The sequence below is a fragment of the Hemitrygon akajei genome, chromosome 31 (genome assembly GCF_048418815.1).
Source record: "Hemitrygon akajei chromosome 31, sHemAka1.3, whole genome shotgun sequence".
Taxonomy (NCBI): domain Eukaryota; kingdom Metazoa; phylum Chordata; class Chondrichthyes; order Myliobatiformes; family Dasyatidae; genus Hemitrygon; species Hemitrygon akajei.
The window spans coordinates 18,993,278-19,012,950 of record NC_133154.1 but is presented as its reverse complement, the minus strand read 5'-3'; the positions used below and the strand labels follow the sequence as shown (position 1 = coordinate 19,012,950).

Sequence of the window (19,673 nt, the reverse complement as noted above, 5' to 3'; positions counted from 1 at the left end):
CACAAGTCATCTAAAGCTAAAACCCAGGTGTAGAAAACTGTTAGGAAGGCTCGATTACGAGAGGGTCTGCGTACAGGAATACAGACGTTTTGCAGTATTTATATAGCGCCTTGGTGAGATCTCCATCCCCCTTACCTGACAAAGATTTACTTGCTACAGACTTGCTAGGCTGGCTCCAGGGATGGCAGGTTTGCTATAGGAGGAGAGATTGAGCAGACTGGGAACTGTATTCGCTCGAGTTAAGCAATTGCTTTCAAAGCGGCGGGAGGAAGGAATGATCTTAGCGTGGGATGCGGGATTTAAAACATTTGGTTCGCTGTCTTTGCTTTTAAATAAACACTGGTCCCTCAGAGTGGAGAATGCATTGTTGGGTCAGCCGGAGTGGAGGACGGGGAGAGGAGTTGAGGGGCGGGAGCAGAGGCCGGCGCTGAGACTAGGGGACACCCGATCCCTCCGACACCACCCCGACCCCCGAGTGAGGACCAGACCGGACCCAGGGGTGGGGTGGGGAGGGAGACCTGGCCCCGGCGCCTCCACCTTAACCCGGACTTCCGGCTCGGACCCGACGCGGCGTAAGTGGTTCCGGGTGAAACAGTGACGTGTCAGCTGGAGCGAAGCGGCGACAGGTAGGTGTCGTGGCCCCTCGGCCCGTCTAGCCCGGCTCTCCCACAAAGGGGAGACGTGACACCCCGGACAACATATTGATCCTCCACCGGTCCGGTCATTCTGACCATCTGCCCCTGGTCCGGGCTCCCTACCCACCTCCCGACCGGTCTCTCAGACCCACGCAACCCGAGGTCCGGGGTTCCTGCCCGTCTCCCCTCCCCCGGTCCGGTCTCTCTGACCCACCATCCCCCTTTCACCCGGTCCGAACTCCCTGCTCACCGCACCATCCTCTCCCGGTCCGGGCTTCCTGCCCCTCTCCCCTCCACCCGGTCCCACTAACCCGTCTCCCATCCGTGCTACCTGCTACCCGCTCACCACACCATCCTCTCCCGGTCCGGTCACTCTGACCCACTGACCCTCCGTCCCCCTTTCACCCTGCTCACCGCACCGTCCTCCCCTGAACCGGTCACTCCGACCCGCTGCCCCTCTCCCTTCCACCCGATATAGACTCCCTACGCCCTGCGCAATCACACCATCCTCTCCCGGTCCGGGATTTCCCGTCCCTCTCTCCTCCACCCGATCCTGACTCCCTGCTCAACCGCATCATCCTCTCCCGGTCCAGGCTTCGGACCTCTCCCCTCACCCGACCCGGACTCCCTGCTCACCACAATCCCTACCTCCTGCTCTCTGTCTTTTCCCCGATGTGTCTCCCTGCACATCCCTCCCCCCGGTCCGAGCTCCCTGCGGACTCTCTCCCCCAGAACCTCAGAGACTGAATCTGCGACCTTTGATGTTCATTACATAATGACTGATTTGAACACGAGTGTCGTAGATAAGTTTGTAGAAGACACAGAAATCTGTGTTGGTGTTAGTTTGGAGAGCAGTTTTGTGTTGCAGAATGACGGTAATCAGCTGGTAAATGGGACTGAGGATAAACCTGATTCTGATATGGGTCGCTATTGTGGACTGAGAGTGGGAAGGGGAATCATGTTTGGGAAAAGGGGAGGGGAGCGAGAAGGACGGATTAATCCCAATAAGCATAAAGTGATGCATATTGTGAGGTCCAGTAAGTGTAGGACTCAAACCGTGAACCTGGAGGAACAAACTGGAAAATTGGTTTATTATTGTCACAGGCACTGGCAGTCTTGTCTTGCCAGATCAGAGCACTGAGGTACAGGACTGTGCAGAAGCCTCAGGCTAATATATATATATAGATAGATAGCTAGGGCTTTTGCACAGTACTGTCTTTGTTAATATGGAGCGGAGAGCGAGTTTGTAAATCTGGCAGGCCGAGGGTGAGCGCCGCAGGAGACGTGTGGGTCAGATGCCAAGTGTGCCGTTGGCAGGAGGTGTGACACACCCAGCCCTGAGACACCAGGTATCATCTTTTGATCCCAAACAGTTGGTTTATTGATCATTACAGGATGTCTCTGTGGTGCTTCCCGCTGCTTCACCGCTCCCTTCCCCTTTTCCCAACCGTGATTCCCCTCTCCCTGTCCCCTTCCCACTCTCGGTCCGCAATAGAGACCCATATCAGAATCAGGTTTATCGTCACTCGCATAGGTCATGAAATTTATGTTCGTTTTGCGGCAGCAATACAGTGCAATACATAAAATTACTACAGTACTGTGCAGAAGTCTTAGGCACCCTGGCTATGTGGATGTGCCTAAGACTTTTGCACCGTGTTGTAGAACAAGGTAAACCAGTAACAGAATGCAGAATAAAGTGTTACAGTTACAGAGAAAATGCGGTGCAGGCAGGCAATGAAGATGTCGATTGTGAAGCTAAGAGCCTATCTTTTTATACAAAAGGTCTATTTAGTTGTCTTAAAACAGCAGGACCTCCAAAAGGACCATGGTCTTGTTGTAGGATTCGGAGTCTTGCCTCAATGACCTGAAGAGCTACATTGGCTAGAGTCAGGGCCTTGTGCTTTGGCTCATGCCAAACAGGTCAAAGGGTAGAGGCCAGACTAAGAGTGGTCCACCAGTCCTCCAGGTTTGGGGGTCCAACCCTGACTGCTCAAGACAAAAATTTACGGAAACTGCAGGGACAGACAGAGATGGAGGACCTTCATTGCTACCCTAAACGCCAGTGGCATAAAGGGCAGAAAGTAGGTACATTCAGGGTAGAAGCTGTCCTGGAGCCTAATGGGCCATACTTTCAGGCTTTTGTATCTTCTGCCTGGTGGAGGTTGTCTGGGGTGGGTGGATTCCGATTATATTGGCAGCAAGAAGTGTAAGCAGAGTCCACGGAGGGGAGGCTGATATAAGTGAGCAGTACGGGTAGATACCTAGTGCAGAAGGAACATGGGATACAGGTCTTCACTAGCTGGACTGTAGGATAAAGCACATTGATGGCATAGTACAGCTTTATAACATGTGTAGGCCACAGCTGTAAGTACATCAACATACTGGAGAGGAGGCAGAGGGGATTCACCTGGCGGTTGCCTGGGATGGAATATTTCAGTTGCAAAGAGAAACGGATGGATTGGGTTGGTTTTCCATTGCATGGGGGAGGCTGAGAAGGGACCTCTTCAAAATTAAGAGGGGTATAGATAGGGTGGATAGTTGCCTGTAGTGGGGATGCCTGAAACTAGGGGGTGTAGATTTAAGGTGAGCAGTCAGTGAGTCAGAGGGATATGAGGAAACATATCCCCTTAACTCGCTTGTGAGGAAATATTTTTCACCGGGAGAGTGTTTGCAAGCTGGAATGCACTGCCTGAGCGGGTGATGAATTGCAAAGTAGGTCAGGTGCCATCTTTGAGGAAGAAAACAACAAAGCCAATGACACAACAGCAGTGGCTTTCTTCAGAACTGGAACGGTGAGAAAACAAGCCACGAAGGAGAGGAGTGGAGAGAACAAAAGGAGTGTCAGGGTGGAGACCAAGGTTGCCCGGGTGACGCAACAGTCTATTGCAGGATGATTGAGTGCAGTTACAGAGACGGAAAAACAAAATATCTCTGAGAGGCACTATATGCTGAAACCAGAAACAAAAGAGAGACTCAGACAGCACTTCTAAACTAAATATCGGATTAGGAACAGCCAATTATCTGAAATTGGTGAATTCAGTATTGAGTGCCGTCGGCTGCAGTGTCTAATTGGAGGACGTGGTCCTGTGCCTCAAGCTTACCTTGGGGGTTCATTGTGTACAGATAGGGTGGTTAGAGTGGGATGGAGAATTAACCTGAGAGGTGACTGGAGGCTCAGGGTCATTGCTTTGGATTGAACTGCAAAACTGTCATGTAATCTGATGTGTTTTCTGAACCATTTCTTCTGAAAGCACTGCTCCGGGACGGCAGGATGGGAAGTGGTGAAAGGGCAGGTGTTGCATCTCTGTTTCAGGGGAATGTGCCACAACAGGAAAATGGTTGGTGGAGTTGGAGGAGGGGATGAATCATTGTCAGTCCCTTTGAAAAGCTGAAAGGAGAATAGTTGGTGGAGGAATATGCTTGGAGATGGTTGGTTGGTGGAGATGGTGACTGGTTGTTGGAGATGGAGGAGTTTGATGGAGGGTGGAGAATGGTTGGTGTAGATGGTTGGTTGATGGAGATGGTGAATGGTGAAGATGGAAGAGTTTGGTGGAGGGCAGAGAATGGTTGGTGTAGATAGTGGAGAATGGTTGTGGAGATGGAGGAGTTTGATTTAGATGGTAGAGAATGGTTGGTGTAGATGGTTGGTTGGTGGAGATGGTGAATGGTTGTTGAAGATGGAGGAGTTTGGTGGAGGGCGGAGAATGGTTGGTGTAGATAGTGGAGAATGGTTGTGGAGATGGAGGAGTTCGATGGAGGGTGGAGAATGGTTGGTGTAGATGGTTGGTTGATGGAGATGGTGAATGGTTGTTGAAGATGGAAGAGTTTGGTGGAGGGCAGAGAATGGTTGGTGTAGATAGTGGAGAATGGTTGTGGAGATGGAGGAGTTTGATTTAGATGGTGGAGAATGGTTGGTGTAGATGGTTGGTGGAGATGGTGAATGGTTGTTGGAGATGGAGGAGTTTGGTGGAGTTAGTGGAGAATGATTGTTAGTGATGGAGGAGGGGAAGAGTCATTCACAAAAGGGTCAGTCCCTTTGAAAAGCTGAAAGGGAAGGAGACGATGCATCTGGTAAAACAATCTGGTTGAAGGAGATAAATTCTAGAGGAGGGAATTGGGAACAGTGTAGAAATGCAGGTGTTTATATTTTGATACACCTCCTCACAATATAGAAGGAAGTGATTTGGCCCATCAAGTCTTTGCTTGTCCATTCTCTCAGATTGTGCCCAATCCTCTTCTCCTGCCACCCATCCGTGCCAAGGATAAATCGGTTTATTATTCTCACATGTACCGAGGTACAGTGAGAGACCTGTTTTGCACACAGATCCTTTTATTACAAACACAAAGATTAAAGGCATTGCACACAGAATGTGGGAGGAACTCAGCAGGTCAGGCAATATCTATGGAGAGGAATAAGCAGTCAACTTTTTGGGTCGAGACCCTTCACCAGGACACTATTACCTCAATACAGTGTCAACTTCATTAGATCAGTGTATTGCGGTAGTACAAAGGGAAAATCAATAATGGTGCAGAACAAAGTGTTACAGTTATAGAGAAGGTGCAGTGCAGGTGGACAATAAGGTGCAGGGCCCTAATGAGATTGTTTGTGAGTTTGAGAGATCACCTAATTTACAGAATTTACAAGATTAATTTACAGAAACAATTTATAGAAACTTATGGGGTAATCGTCATCATTATGTGCTGTGTCATATGATGTGGGTGATCACAGTCTTCCATCTGTTTGTAATCTGATTACCGAGTGAGGGATCATTGACTGTGGGGCAGAACCCTTCATGCGGTTGCTCTTTCCACAACCATGACTGTTCTTGGCAAATCTTTCCACTGAAGTGCCTTCTTCTGGGCAGTGTCTTTACAAAACCAGCCGTCATCAACACTCTTCAGAGGTTGTCTGCCTGGCGTCAGTGGTTGCATATCCAGGACTTGTGATATGCAACACCTGCTCCCGTGGTTTCACGTGACCCTGATCGTGGGAGCTAAACACCCTTGCCTAAGGGTGACCTGCAGGGTAGTGGAAGGAAGGAGCGCCTTACACCTCCTTTGGTAGAGGCATATCTCTCCCCCCCACCCCCGGGCCATCCAGGGTAATACAAAAGCCAATTAACCACACAGTTACTGAGCGAACATGCAAACTTGATATAAATAGCACTCAAGGTTAGGATTGAACCTAGAGGTGAGATAGAAGATTAACACTAGTATTGATGAAAAGTGGAGCAAGACCAAAAGACCTACTTTTTATGGTCATTCTTATTTCTCCCTTACCCGTAAGTTGTAGCTCCAACTCTCCCTTTGCCCTGATGTTGCAACCTTGTGAACTCTCCCATAATCTAGACACTCCCATGCCTGCTCAAATCCTACACTCCTTTCTTCCCCTTGACAAGCCACCTCTCCCTCACGTGTCCTCACCAGACACGTACACTACAGTGAACATCAAACAATTGAAGTTATTGCAAGCCTGAAATGAAAACAAGTTACTGAAAACTGGTTAGGCAGTGTACAAGTCGATAATTTGCTTCCACAACCACATCTCTTTCCACAGCAAATGTCTCCGACTCCACATCATCAAAATGGATTCCAAATGAAGTTCCGCTCTTGGTAATTCGGATCCAGCCAGGATCAGAGGTACGTTCGAGCAATCCACTGTTTCTCCTGGCAGGGCTCTCCTTGTACTCTCAGGTCCACACATAATGCCATGCCTTTGGTTTCTCTGTGCAAGAGCACCAACACATGATCTGAAAATGACCTTATTCTGCAGCTCCAGTCTGTGCTTCCGGCATTTGTTTCTATAACAAAAGTCACATCCTTTCATATATCAAGGTTTGCAAACTTCAACTGTTCACTAATTCCAAAACTCAGCTTCCCCTTCACTTTGCTCCATCATCACCCGTCACCCCCGGGATGAAGCCATACTCTCCTTATCTGGACACTGTTTTCCATTCCCTCCTCTGGAATCACAGAGAAAAGAATCAGGCCCTTCAGCCCACTGTAGCTGTGCCAGTCATCAAGTGCCCACGTATCTTCATCCGAATTACCAGCAGTTGGTCTGTAGCCTTGCACGAGCTCATTGCTGAGGCTTCTGTCAGACCGCATCTGGAGTATTACGAGAAGTTTTGGGCCCCGTACCTAAGAAATTATGTGCTCACAGTGGACAGGGTCCAGAGGAGGTTCACGAGAATTATCCCAGGAGTGAGAGGGTTAATGTATGATGGGTGTTTCAATGGCTCTGGGCCTGTGCTCGCATTTAGAAAAATGAGGGTGGATCTCGTTGAAACCTGCTAAATAGTGGAAGGCCTAGATAGTGCAGAGGATGAATCTGTGAAATTTGTTGCCACGGATGGCTGTGGAAGCTAAGTCATTGATTATATTGAAAGCGGAGGATGATAGGTTCTTGATTAGTAAGGGTGTCAAAGGTTACAGGGAGAAGGCAAGAGAATGAGGCTGAGAGGGAAAATAAATCAGCCATGATCGAATTAGGAACATATTTGATGGGCTGAATGGCCTAATTCTGGACCTGTGTCTCACGATCTCATCCTGATACTTTTTAAATGTTGTGAGACTCCCTGCCTCCGCCAGCTTCTCTGTCAGCGCGTTCCTGATTCCCACCGTTCAGGGTGAAATGGTTTCTCCTCAGATCTTCTCTAACCCTCTTTCTCATTTCCTTAAACCTATGCCTTCTGTCTCATTACGAAGAAAACTTTCTAACTAGCCACCATATCTATGCCCTTAACAATTTTTATACACATCTATCAGGTCCTCTCAGCCTCCTCTGCTCCAAGGAATAGAACCCAGCCGATTTACTTTCTCCTCACAACTGAGGTGCTCCATCCCAGTGAACCCCCCCTGCATTCATGACTTTCTTACAGTGTGAAGACCAGGAACTGCACTCAGTACTCCAGCTGTGGCCTAACTAAAGTCTTATAAAGTTGTATAGTAACTTCCCTACTCCCACCTTACATGCAGTCAGCCACTCAGCCCCTCAACCCTACCACCAAATTCAATATGATCATGGCTAACCTACCCAGGTTTCCACAGAGACACAAGACTGCAGATGCTGGAATCTGGAGCAACACACAGAGCGATGGAACAGCTTAAGAGGGTCCAGATGAAGGATCTCAACCTGAAATTTCAACTATCCATTTCCCTTTGTAGATGCTGCCTGTCCCAGAGATCCTCTAGTGCAGGGGTTCCCAACCTGAGGCCCCCGGACCCCTTGCTTAATGGTATTGGTCCACAGCATTAGAAACATTGGGAACCCCTGCTCTAGCACTTTGTGTGTCACCCAGTTTACAAATGGGTTATCGGAAGAGCAGAGGCCATTCATTATGGTATTCCAAATGGTTACTTGCCAATTGTGATCTCCAAGCGAGTATTCCTCAACATTTTTATTTCCAAACCTTTCTCGTTATAGAGGCCAAAATACTAATTGCCTTGCAGGTTAATTTTATGTGTTTCTGTTTAAGCGCCTCTAGATTCGACACAGCAGCACTCACGAGTCTCACGGCATGTAAATAAATGGGTAAACTCACATTCTCGTGCAAATTTACTTTCCCATCTCCTTGCCCACGCACTTAACCTCCCCGTGTCACTGAAGACTTGTCTTTCTCCTCCTTGCAACTATCTTCATACTGTCAGTCAACTGGCTTTAGTTCCCATGTCCCCCCCCCCCCCCACACCACCCCCCAATTTCTTGGCTTGTGTCTGCTGTGAAACTTTTTTAGAAGCTGGGGGATTTTGACAGATTGAGGCAATTCAGCTTCCACCTACTTTAGCACCCAATATTGCAGGCAGTTAGCTTCCTTAGTATTTGTCTTTGGTAACAGTTGTTTATGTATTTAGAGATACAGTGCAGAACAGGCCTTTCCAGCCCAATGAACCGTTTCCTGTTGCTTCTTCCCTTTTTAATATTCTACATTTTTGTATGTTTTTGTGTCTTCCACTATGAAAAGCTACAAAGTGCTTGTTAAACATCACTTAGTTTGTTTTTTAACCGTGTTTCACGTGTCTCACCTTTCAGGAGATCAATTTTTTTTGTCCTCTTCCTTTAAGCAGGTAGAACTAATAGATAGATAGGCATCCGTTAGTCTCATGAGACCATGGATTTGTGCCTTGGAAGGTTTCCAGGGCGCAGGCCTGGGCAGGGTTGTATTGGAGACCGGCAGTTGCCCAAGCTGCAAGCCTTCCCCTCTCCACGCCACCGATGTTGTCCAAGGGAAGGGCACTAGGACCCATACAGCTTGGCACCAGTGTCGTCGCAGAGCAATGTGCCTTGCCCAAGGACACAATGCGCTGCCTCAGCTGAGGCTCAAACCAGTGACCTTAGATCACTAGACCAAAGCCTTATCCACTAGGCCATACGGGAACACAAGTAGAACTAATTAACATCTGTATTTTTTCCATTTTTGACATGCCTGTTGCTCCACTGGCATTTAGGACAGCAGTGAAGGTCCTCCATCTCTGTGCATCCTTAGCCATCAAAACCAATCATGGCCTTAGTCTTCCTTCACCATGTCAGTAGCTTCCTCTCGGTTTTCACTATTGTATGTCATGCAAGTCCCAGTTGGAGACTCAGGAATACCGCCGCACTTTGATGTAGAAGGATTCTTCACTGTTGGCTCCGTAACGATTTTGCTTTACCAGTCACGGTTGTTAGCCCTGAGCTGAACCACCGAACCAGGAGGACCACTCGACCCTTTGATCTGTTTGGCAGGGTGATCCTACCTAGAGCTGAAGCACAAGGCCCTGACTCCTGTCAACATAGTTCATTGAGGCACGCCAGCCTCCAAACCCTACGACAAGGTGGCGAGCCTCCTGGAGGAATCTGCGTTCGTGTTCCCTGTTAATTTCACTATGTGCTGCTCCTTTATATGTTTTTTAGTTGGTTTTGAAAATCCTTGCAGTCCTTCAGTCCATCTCCATTGTTTGCAACAGTGTCAGCATTTTGTTCTGATTCTCTATATCTTCTTTGACAATTGTGAAATATTCAGACATCTGCCGCTACTAATGTAGAATTGTATCGCTCAATCTAATCTCTCAGCCCACTTCAGCCATTTTTTTCCCCTCATGCCTATATGATTGTTTTTATTTAATTCAAGACTCCAGTTGTGTGATGGTGATCTGCGGGAGTAACCCTTGTAACAGCTCATGGTCTGCCAACTGTTCTTTCAGGTATGGTGAACTCTAATCCGATGCCTCATTTTCTGATATGCAGGTGGCTTGAATTTATGTGTTGATTAATATGTTGTTTATTATTGCCTGGAGAGGAGCTTAGTCACAGTGAACTGAAAGTGGTTGTTTTCCGAATCGGCTTTATTATTGATTTATTGTTTGTGATTTTGTCAACATATTCCACAAAGGTACCAATCATATTTTCTTGTTCCATAGTGCGGTGAACAATTGAGGCAAGGGAAACACAGCGGAGGCTTGTAAACTGGGAACCCTCCTGCTTGTGGTAAAATGACTTCAGGTATGGAATAAAAGACTGTGTCAAAGGGAGGGAAGGTAATTTAGAAATAGTACGTCACTGAGGAATATCATGTATTACACAGATTGACGAGCATGGATCGGTCTACGTCACCCATACACCCAGCCCTGATGATAAAATACTATTTTCACACAAATAACTGTAAATTTGCCTTTATTTCTAACAGCTTAGTAACTCATGTTGTCAGTATTACTTACTTACTTTTTTAAACATTATGTCTTCTTTTCCACGTTGGTTGTTTGTCAGTCTTTACTTACGTATAGCTTTTCAAAAAATCTGTTGTATTTTATTTTCCTGTAATGCCTGCAAGAAAATGAATCTCAGGGAGTATATGGTGACCTATACATACTCTAATAATAAATTTACTTTGAAATTTATTCCTCAACAGTCACAGTAAGGGAAGAGTTTCATGACTTAAAATTCGTGACCTTAACACTCAGCTAGCCATTTACAAATTGGTAATTGGGTTCTTTTATCTTGTATTTTGGTTCAACAACATGATTCACAGCTCTAGTCACTTACATCCACAAACGGGTTGTGAGGGAGGAGTTATACTGCATGACTGTGAGGCTAAAGCTCAGCACTGACTGGACATGTGAGCACAAAGGCACAGAAGGGTGTGTGTCACTGGTGGGTGTCCTGACTGGTTAGGGGGGCATTGAAAGAGGTTTGTGATAATGGGCCAGATTCCTGAACAAGAGGGCAAAGCAGCACCTCTAATTCCTGAGGAGATTCAGGCAGGTGAAACCTTTCCCTCCCCCTAACAGGAGCACCATTGAAATCGTCCTGACAAGCTGCATCTCCATCTGGTCTGAGAGCAGTGGAGCATCAGACCGGAAATCTCTATAAAAAGGACTGTGAGAATGGCAGAGAAGATCAGAGGGGTCTCCCTACCATCCACTGGGGACATTTATCAGGAGCGCTGCGTACACAGGGCCCTTAGTATTATCAAGGATCCCACCCGTCCATCCAGCATCCTCACTGACTTTCTACCGTCTGGCAGGAGACTCCGATGCATAAAGACAAGAACGGTCAGGATGGCAGACAGCTTCTCCCGTCAGGACAGTAGGCTTCTGAACTCCCTGCCGCCTTGCATGCGAAGTGTCACCAGATAATTTGTACCGCACCTGACTATATTGAACTTATGCTCTTTGCATTGTTTATCTATGCATAATTAATGTGTAGATTTAATTCTTACTTTCCTAAGTTATTGTGTGTGTTATGTGTTCTCCAGTGCTTTACACCCTGGTCTGGAGGAACATTGTCTCGTTTGACAGTACGTTGTTAAGTGACGATAGACGTAACTTGTGGGTGAACGTGCTGCACTGCTCCCCTCCATTGCTCCGTTGAGATAATTGAATTAGCATTTGAATCCAGGAACAAACACCACTGTGATACTGGCTTCTATAGCCAGAGGCAGCCGGAGGTATTTAATGCTGACAGTGAGCTCATACCTCTTACCTGTCTAATTTCTTCGCCCCACAGCATCTCATCCGCCAGGATATCAGTGCACCTGCTCATTTCTGTGTCTCTGCACTATAGCTACTTCCATAGTCAGACAACACACTAACAGCCCCCTCAGTCCAGCACATTGATGATGACCATTTCTACAATAATCTGTTTCCCATTACTTAGTCCGACCGTGCCTTTGTAATTCATATGCATGTATTGATATTATTTACATCAAGACATGCATATGAAGATTCTGGCTGCCTCTGTTACCTTCTCAGGCAATGCCTTCCAGGTTGCAGGAATAAAAGCCCTCACTTCTCTAAAATCTTTCCTCTAAAACACTCTTACTTCTCACATTAAACCTACGAAGGGTCCTGGCCCGAAACGTCAACTGTTTATTCATCTCCATAGATGCTGACTGACCTGAGTTCTTCCAACGTTTCGTATGTGTTAAACCTATGCCCTCTGGTTTTAGACATCTCCATTATGGGGGAGAATTTCTCACTATCCACTCTGTCTATGCTGCTCAGAATTTTACATTGCAGTGTGTCTTTAGACACAAATAACAAACCTGATGTGTGCATGTCTCTAGCTTTCACTGTCTGCTTTCAGAGCTACTACGCAAATGTAAAGTCTGCCAAAGTAACATTCATTAGGCTGCTCTACCTGCACCTCAGGAAGTTAAAATCCGTCCATTTCAATTGAAATCTGCTTCACCTACAGAAAATGCAGGAAATAATCAATAGGTCAGGCAGCAGCTATGAAAGGAGAAACAGCAAATATTTCAGACCTCCAAAGTCTGCAATTTTTGATTTTCATTTGTTTCAACAACAGTGCATTGCATTTCTAAGGTGCTTTTAATGTCAACTAATATCCCAAAGCATTTCATATAACTGATAGTTAAAAGATAATACAGAATCACAATACAAGAAATGAGAAGTGGTCAGGAGAGGCTTCATAAAAGGTGTAAACACAAAAGGAAAGTCAGAAGAAATTAGGTCAAGTATTCCAGGATTGAAGGCCCAGGCAATGAACATTACAAGTATCACTGAGGTAGTCTGGACACCAAATACAAATGATCTCAGAATATTATAGAACTGGAGATTGTGTACGGGAGGTAACGGAGAGATTTCAACATGGAAGGGGGAATTGGCAAGTGCCAGGGAAGCATTGGGTGCCAATGAATTGTGGAGTAAATGAAGATTCTGGCTGCAGAGTTTTGGATGTGAGGAGTCAATGTGGTGTCCTGTCCAGGAGAACATTAACCCCCAGTTGATTCTCGGGCCTAGGTGATAACAATGCCAACTGCATCTGTGACTGAGACTGTGCAAGTTCCTGTTTTTTCTGACTTTCTATGGAAGGATTTTGGGTTTGTTGTCCTTGTCTATTCCTGAGTTGAATGGGTCGAGGGCCATTGCCTTGATGGTGTGTGGGTCCACTCTTCCCTTCCTTGCTTTCAATTCTCCTTCCTCCTCCTCTCCCTCCATTCCAAAGATACTATGGATGGTTGGGTTCTTTCTAGACCGCCTTCTGTGGTGTCATAGAATCATACAGCATGGAAACAGTACATTTGACCCCCCTCCCCCCCCGCCATGCTCATAATGATCATAAGGTGACACCCCATTTATCAACACTTGGTCCATAGGCTTTCCTGCTCGTTTAAATACTTATTAAGTGTTGTAATGGTATCTACCTCAACCACCCATTCAGGCTTCAGATTCTACTAACCCCCTGGATAAAAACAGATCTCACATAAATTCCCTCTACACTTTCTACCTTTTAAACTAAACCAATCTCTTCATGTTTTAGTTACCTTGGGTGTCAGGAAATATTTTTCACTGTCTACCCCATTTGTGCCCTTGCTATGTACACCTCATATGTACACCCAGCATATCCAGTCTGTCTCGTAACTGAAATGCTCCATCCCAGGAAACATCCTGGGAAATCTCCTCTGCACCATCTGAAGACCAGAACTGCAGATGGTACTCCAGTGTAACCAAACATTTATAAAGTTATACATAGCCACCCTATTCTTAAATCCTGTGCACTGGCAAATATTCCGTATTCCTTCTTCACTATCTTGTACTGTCGTGTTTAGGAATCTCGATACTTCAAAGTTCAAAGTAAAATTGATTATCAGAGTATGTACACGCCACCACAGACAACCTGACATTCCTTTTTCCTGCAGGCATACTCAGCAAATCCATAAAGCAGTACTGTAACTGTAAACAGGATCAATGAAAGAGCAAGAGCATAGAAGACAACAAACTGTGCAAATACATATATTTAGCAATGAATTAGATCATGGAATAACACAATAAAGAGTCCTTAAAGTGAGATCATTGGTTGTGGAAACATCTCAATGGATGAGATCCTCTTTTGTTCAAGAGCCTGATGCTTGAGGGGTAGTAACTGTTCTTGAACCTGGTGGTGTGAGTCCTGAGTCACTTGTACCTTCTGCCTGATGGCAGCAGTGAGAAAAGAGCATGGCCTGGGTGGTGAGGATCTTTAATAATGGATGCTGCTCTTCTACGGCAAAGTTTCATGTCAATGTGCTGAATGGTTGGGGAGGACTTTACCCGTGATGTAACGGGCTGAATCCACTAACCTTTTGTAGGATTTTCTGCTCAAAGGCATTGGCGTTCCCATACCAGGCCGTAATGCAGCCAGGCAATACACTTTCCACCATACACGTGTAGAAGTTTGACAAGGTTTTTGATGACATGCCAAATCTCTTCAGACTGCTAAGGAAGTAGAGGCACCTGTCGTGCTTTCTTTGCAATTACTTTTATATGATGGTTCCAGGACAGGTCCTCTGAGATAGTAACACTGAGGTCCACTGTTCCTCAATAATCTCTAGGGTTTTTCCGTTCAAGTTTAGGTCTTAATCTTACTAATAAAGATTTATCGTCATTCAGTTCCATCTGCCTCTGCTGTGACCATTTTTCAATTGATCAATTAAAATCCTGCAGCCCAAGCCTACACCTCACAATCATCAAAACTGCCAATTCTGTTATTCTGCAAACTGATTAATCCTCGACAATCATATCCAAGTTATTAACATAGAAAATAAATATTAAAGGTTCCAGTGCTGATCCATCACTGGCCTCGGGCTTCCAGTCACTAAAATAACACTCCTCCATCACCGCCTGCCTCATTATTGCCAAATCAATTTTGGGACTTGCTGTGAATCCCCTGAATGGATAAAATGGTGAAGGAGGCACTTGGGATATTTGCCTTCATTAGCTAGTGCACAGAATTAAGTAGCAGTGAGGTTGTGGAATGGCACGGTAGTGTAGCGGTTAGCACAGCACTTTTACAGTACAGGCGACCCGGGTTCAAATCCTGTCACTGCCTGTAAGTGGAGTTTGTACTTCTCCCCATGACTGTGTGGGTTTCCTCTGGGTTCATTGGATTAATTGGGGGGGCGGGGGGAGTTGCTGAGCAGCATGGAATGGCCTATTCCACAATGCACTCAGTAAAAACTTATTGTCCATTGTCATATCTTGTAACATCAACTTCAATTCCCTCATCAATAAACTTTACTACCACTTTAGAAAAATTCAATCAAATTGTTCAGAAAAGGTGTCTCCCTATCAAAGCCGTGCTGACAATGGTTGCCCTAGAGAACAATCAGAAATGAAAGAAAAATTATGGCCTTGTCAATATCACCACAGCCTTCCTTCTCTTCCCAAATGTAGATTAATCCTGTCTAGTGTGAACCAGTACTCTTGTCCTCGCAGTACAGAATCGAGTTTAATATCACCGGCATATGTTATCTTTGTGGCAACAATACAATGCAATACATAATAAATATAGAAAAGTAAATAAATCAATTACAGTAAATATATCTACTTATATTAAATAATTAGGTTAAAAATAGTGCAACGGAAGTGAGGTAGTGTTCATGGGTTCAATGGCCATTTAGAAATCGGATGGCAGAGGGGATGCAGGATGAATGTGGCAGTATAGGGTGCTGTCGAGATCTATGGGGATGAGGCCAGGTTTGGAAACTATCTTGACAGTGGTTTTTTGTTTGGAACAAAGAAGAGGGCGCACTGATATCAGTGCTGTTTATTGAACTAAGAAAGGTCTGCACAAAGTGAATAGGAGGGGCCCTTTCCTTTTAAAGCTGGGCATAAAGGGCATAAACCCTTTTTATGCCATGGACCAATATCATTGATTAAGGGGTCTGTGGACCCCCAGGTTGGGAACCTCTGCTTTAAAGGATGATCAGTAATTAGGGGCATGGATCGGTGGAAGGACTAAGATGAAAGGTGAGAAAAAGTTGTTGGTGAGAATCTGATTAACAGCAAGAGCCCCGGCATCATTTAAACAGAATGAGTTTTAGTGAAACTCGTAGGGCTGTGGACAACAACTGGGATGTGAGATTAACTTGACATCCAGTTTTGACCGGCATGGTTACAGTGGGCAGAACGTTATGAGTCCAGGTTTGTACACGACTGATATTCTGAACGTGATTGTCCTTCCCTTCCCACTAACGTGGATGTCTGATCTTCCTTAACAGGCAGCAGTGCCCCTCCTGGTAGCGGACCCTTTACAGCATTGACTCCAAGCATGTGGCCACAGGATTTAATGACCAAGAGCTCCCAGGTAAGAGAGTATCCTTCTCTAAACAAGAGACTCTGTCCGAATGATGGGTAGCTTGCAGCTTTTCCTCGGATGGAATTAACATCTCAGCACTGTGTCCATGAACTTCATTTGTCAGCCTTGCTTTAATAATTGCATGGCAGAGCAATTATAGGAGTTGGAAATAACTGGGAAGATGCATAGCTGGGGTGGTTGAGTTGTTCTCTGATCTTGTCAATTTACTTGAAAACGATTTATCACCTTGTGAGGAGACATCGTCAGTGTGCTGTTGTTTGTGGTGTGTCCTCTGAATGCTTGGCCTTTATATACTTTTCAGTCAGCTGATTGGTCGAGATTCGCCCCCCCCCCCGCATATGACAATTGAGTTTCCGAAATGACAGCCAAATGGCGTGCATCTCTAACAGCCTCTGACGATCAAGTCCAACTCATGGCCTTCACGTGTGGCTTAGCCCAGTGGAATTGTTTCTACTGATACGAGAAGGGGCAAAGACAGACCACTGGTGCCTCAAAAACAGTTGCTTCGGGCTGGTGGGGCTCGACTGCTTTGGATAGCAGCCCACCTAGAAGAAGGAAAACTCTGATTTTAAACCTCCGCTGCCTTGTGGCAACAGGAAAGGATTCGGGAGTAAACCCTGAGGAAGAAATCCGGAGCCGGGGTCCCTCAGGCAGTTTGATGTTGTTTACAAGTTCAGTCTGGCAACCTCTGCGACGATACTGGTGCCAGGCTGTATCGGCGCTTGTCCTTCCCTTGGACTGTATCGGTGACGTGGAGAGGGGGAACCCACTGCATGGGCAACAGCCGGTTCTTCAAACCTTCCCGCCCAGGCTTGCACCCTGGAGAAGACACAGTCCACCAGAGGCTCAAACCCATGATCCCCTGGGATCGATGGCTGCCTACTACTATGCTGAAAGGGTGGTTAATATATTCTGAGTGGGAATGTGGAGCGACTTGGGGAAACAGGATGACAGAGGCTGTGGGAACGTGATCATTTTGTGAATGGTCCATCTGCTACGTCAGTAGTGAAGGGAATGAAAGCTTCAGATGGCAAATAGCGTGCTAACTCAGTGTTTGCTTTGTTATTATGTTATGGTGCAGACTTTCTTCAGTGTATTCATTTTCGTTTAGAGATACAGCGCACGGTAGGCCTTTCTGGTTCCTTAAGCCGTGCCACCCAGCAACCCCCAACAACCCTTGAGTTAACCCTAACCTAATCCTGGAACAATTTTCAATGACCAATTACCCTACTAGCCAGTACATCTTTGGATGGTGGGAGGACCTGGAGAAAATGCATGGCAGATGTACAGACTCCTTACAGAGGACGCTGGCATTGAACTCTGAACTCCGACGCACCGAGCTGTTACGGTGTCATGTGAGCCACCACAGTACTGTGTTATAAGGTGGCACAGTGGCACAGCTAACAGAGCCCATCTCCAGTGGCCCACGTTCGGTCTTGACCTTGTGGGGGGGGGGGGTGTTTGCACGTTCTCCACCCACCCCCACCCCGAAACCCTTAACAACTCTGGTTTCCTCTTGTACCCCAAAGATGTGCAGGTTGTTCCCCCCCCCCCCAGTTTGGTAGAATCGAGGAGAGGCTGATGAGAGCGTGGGGAGAATTGAGAATGGGATTAGGTAGGGTTGGTGTAATGGGCGGCTGATCTTCACGGTAGACCAGGTGGGCTGAAGAACCTGCTTCTGTGTGTTGTATCCTTGATTATTACAGTAGGGCAGCAGCGTGACACTATTATGGATTGGGACGGTTGGAGTTCAGAGTTCAATTCCAGCACAGTCTGTAAGGAGTTTGTGTGTCCTTCCTGCGGATGCTCCAGTTTTCTAAATGTACCAGTTAGTCGTTAATCGGTCATTTTACATTCTCCTGTAATTAGGCTAGTGTTAAATAAGTGGGTTGCTGGGCAGTGCGACTTCATGGGCCGGGAGGGCCTGTTCCGCCCTGAACCTCTGAGTAAGTTACAAATGGTGCAAATGGTGTCCGGAGTTGAATGGTTCACTCGGGATACCCAGCCTTGTAGACGTGGCATTTATGTGACTGGTCCAGTTGAATTTCTGGTTATTTGAGATTCCAGGATCAAGGCTTTGGCAATAGGAATCGGTATATTGTCCTGCGATAGCAGAGGAGACCAGACATTGAAAATGCTTTCATGTTGCCCATGGTTAAACCGATCACCTTCCTTAAAGATCTCAGTCTGGGTCCCTTGGACAAAGTAGCAGAAGTGTTTTGATTGGTGCACAGATATGCAAGGCTAATGGTAGAAGGGTGGTTATGAACGAATGGAGGGCCAAGTGAACAGAGCAGACTTTATGTGGCATGGTCAACAGGTGGTGAATATAGCTAAGCAAATGATAAACAGTTATTGCCCATCCCATATTGTCTTCACAAAGGTGTCGCCTTGAATTCCTGCAGTGCATGATAAAGACACACCCACTGTTGGGCAATTCCAATTTTTCCTGCCTTCTTCCGCTTATCCTCAATTTCCTTTGATTAAAAATTAATCCGTTGAACTAAATGGACAGTGTTTATTATAGTAATGCTAATTAATTTTTGAGCACTTTTCATGCAGACGATTCAGTTCAAAGTGATTTCCATTGGGAAATGAGTTGACACTTAGAGGTCTGGCAAATGTGGGGAAACAGTCACAGGCTTGTGCACCGAGTGACAAATAGTTACAGCTTTTATACAGAAAATACAGTTGCAGACAACTGGCCTCTGGTGCATTTCTCACTGAGTTACTCACTCTTACTGCCTCCACGTATTGCTGCATACAAGGGTGTGTATTCAGCCGTGTTTCCTGGCTTTTTGTTTTGCTGACATTGAGGGAAAGATTTCTGTCTTGACTCCCTGCCACTAGTCTCTCTGTTTGCTTCCTGTACTCCCACCTTGTCATTGTTTGAGATCCGGCCACTCTGGTGGTGTTAAATGCAACTTTATAAAACTCTGGTTAGGCCACATCTGGAAATTTGAGTACAGTTCTGGTCGCCCCACTGTAGGAAAGATGTCGAGGCTTTGGAGAGGGTGCAAAAGAGATTTACCGGGATGCTGCCTGGCTTTTAGGGCACGTGCTATCACGAGAGGCTGGATAAACTAGGGTTGTTTTCTCAGGAGCGCCTGAGGCTGAGGGGAGATCTGATAGAGGATTATAAGATTATGAGAGGCATGGATCAAGTAGAGAGTGAGTATTTTTTCCCCAGCTTGGAAATCTCTAATACCAGAATGCATTGAAGTGGGAGGAGGTAGGTTCAAAGGGGACGTGAGGGGTAAGTTTTTGACTCAGAGTGGTGGATGCTTGGAATGCACCGCCTGGTATGGCGGTAGTGGCCAATGCATTAGAGGCTTTTAAGAAAGGTTTAGATAGGCACACAAATATGAGTAGATGGAAGGATATGGACATTGTGTAGGTAGGTGGGATTAGTTTTGGGGGTATTTGATTTACTTTTTAGCTGGTATGGCACAACGTTTTGG

The 19,673-nt window shown here is 46.1% G+C and overlaps 1 protein-coding gene across 1 annotated transcript in view; it reads left to right on the top strand.

The window, feature by feature from the left end:
* The first annotated feature begins 495 nt into the window (after positions 1-495).
* The window catches only part of sgsm3 (small G protein signaling modulator 3), a 115,312-nt gene continuing 96,134 nt past the window's right edge, over positions 496-19,673 (top strand). Inside the window, exons 1-5 of the mRNA XM_073033464.1 lie at positions 496-626; positions 6,193-6,275; positions 9,746-9,818; positions 10,035-10,116; positions 16,115-16,200. Coding sequence (XP_072889565.1) covers positions 10,107-10,116; positions 16,115-16,200 — 96 coding nt within the window. The 5' untranslated portion in view covers positions 496-626; positions 6,193-6,275; positions 9,746-9,818; positions 10,035-10,106. The remainder of the gene's footprint in view (positions 627-6,192; positions 6,276-9,745; positions 9,819-10,034; positions 10,117-16,114; positions 16,201-19,673) is intronic.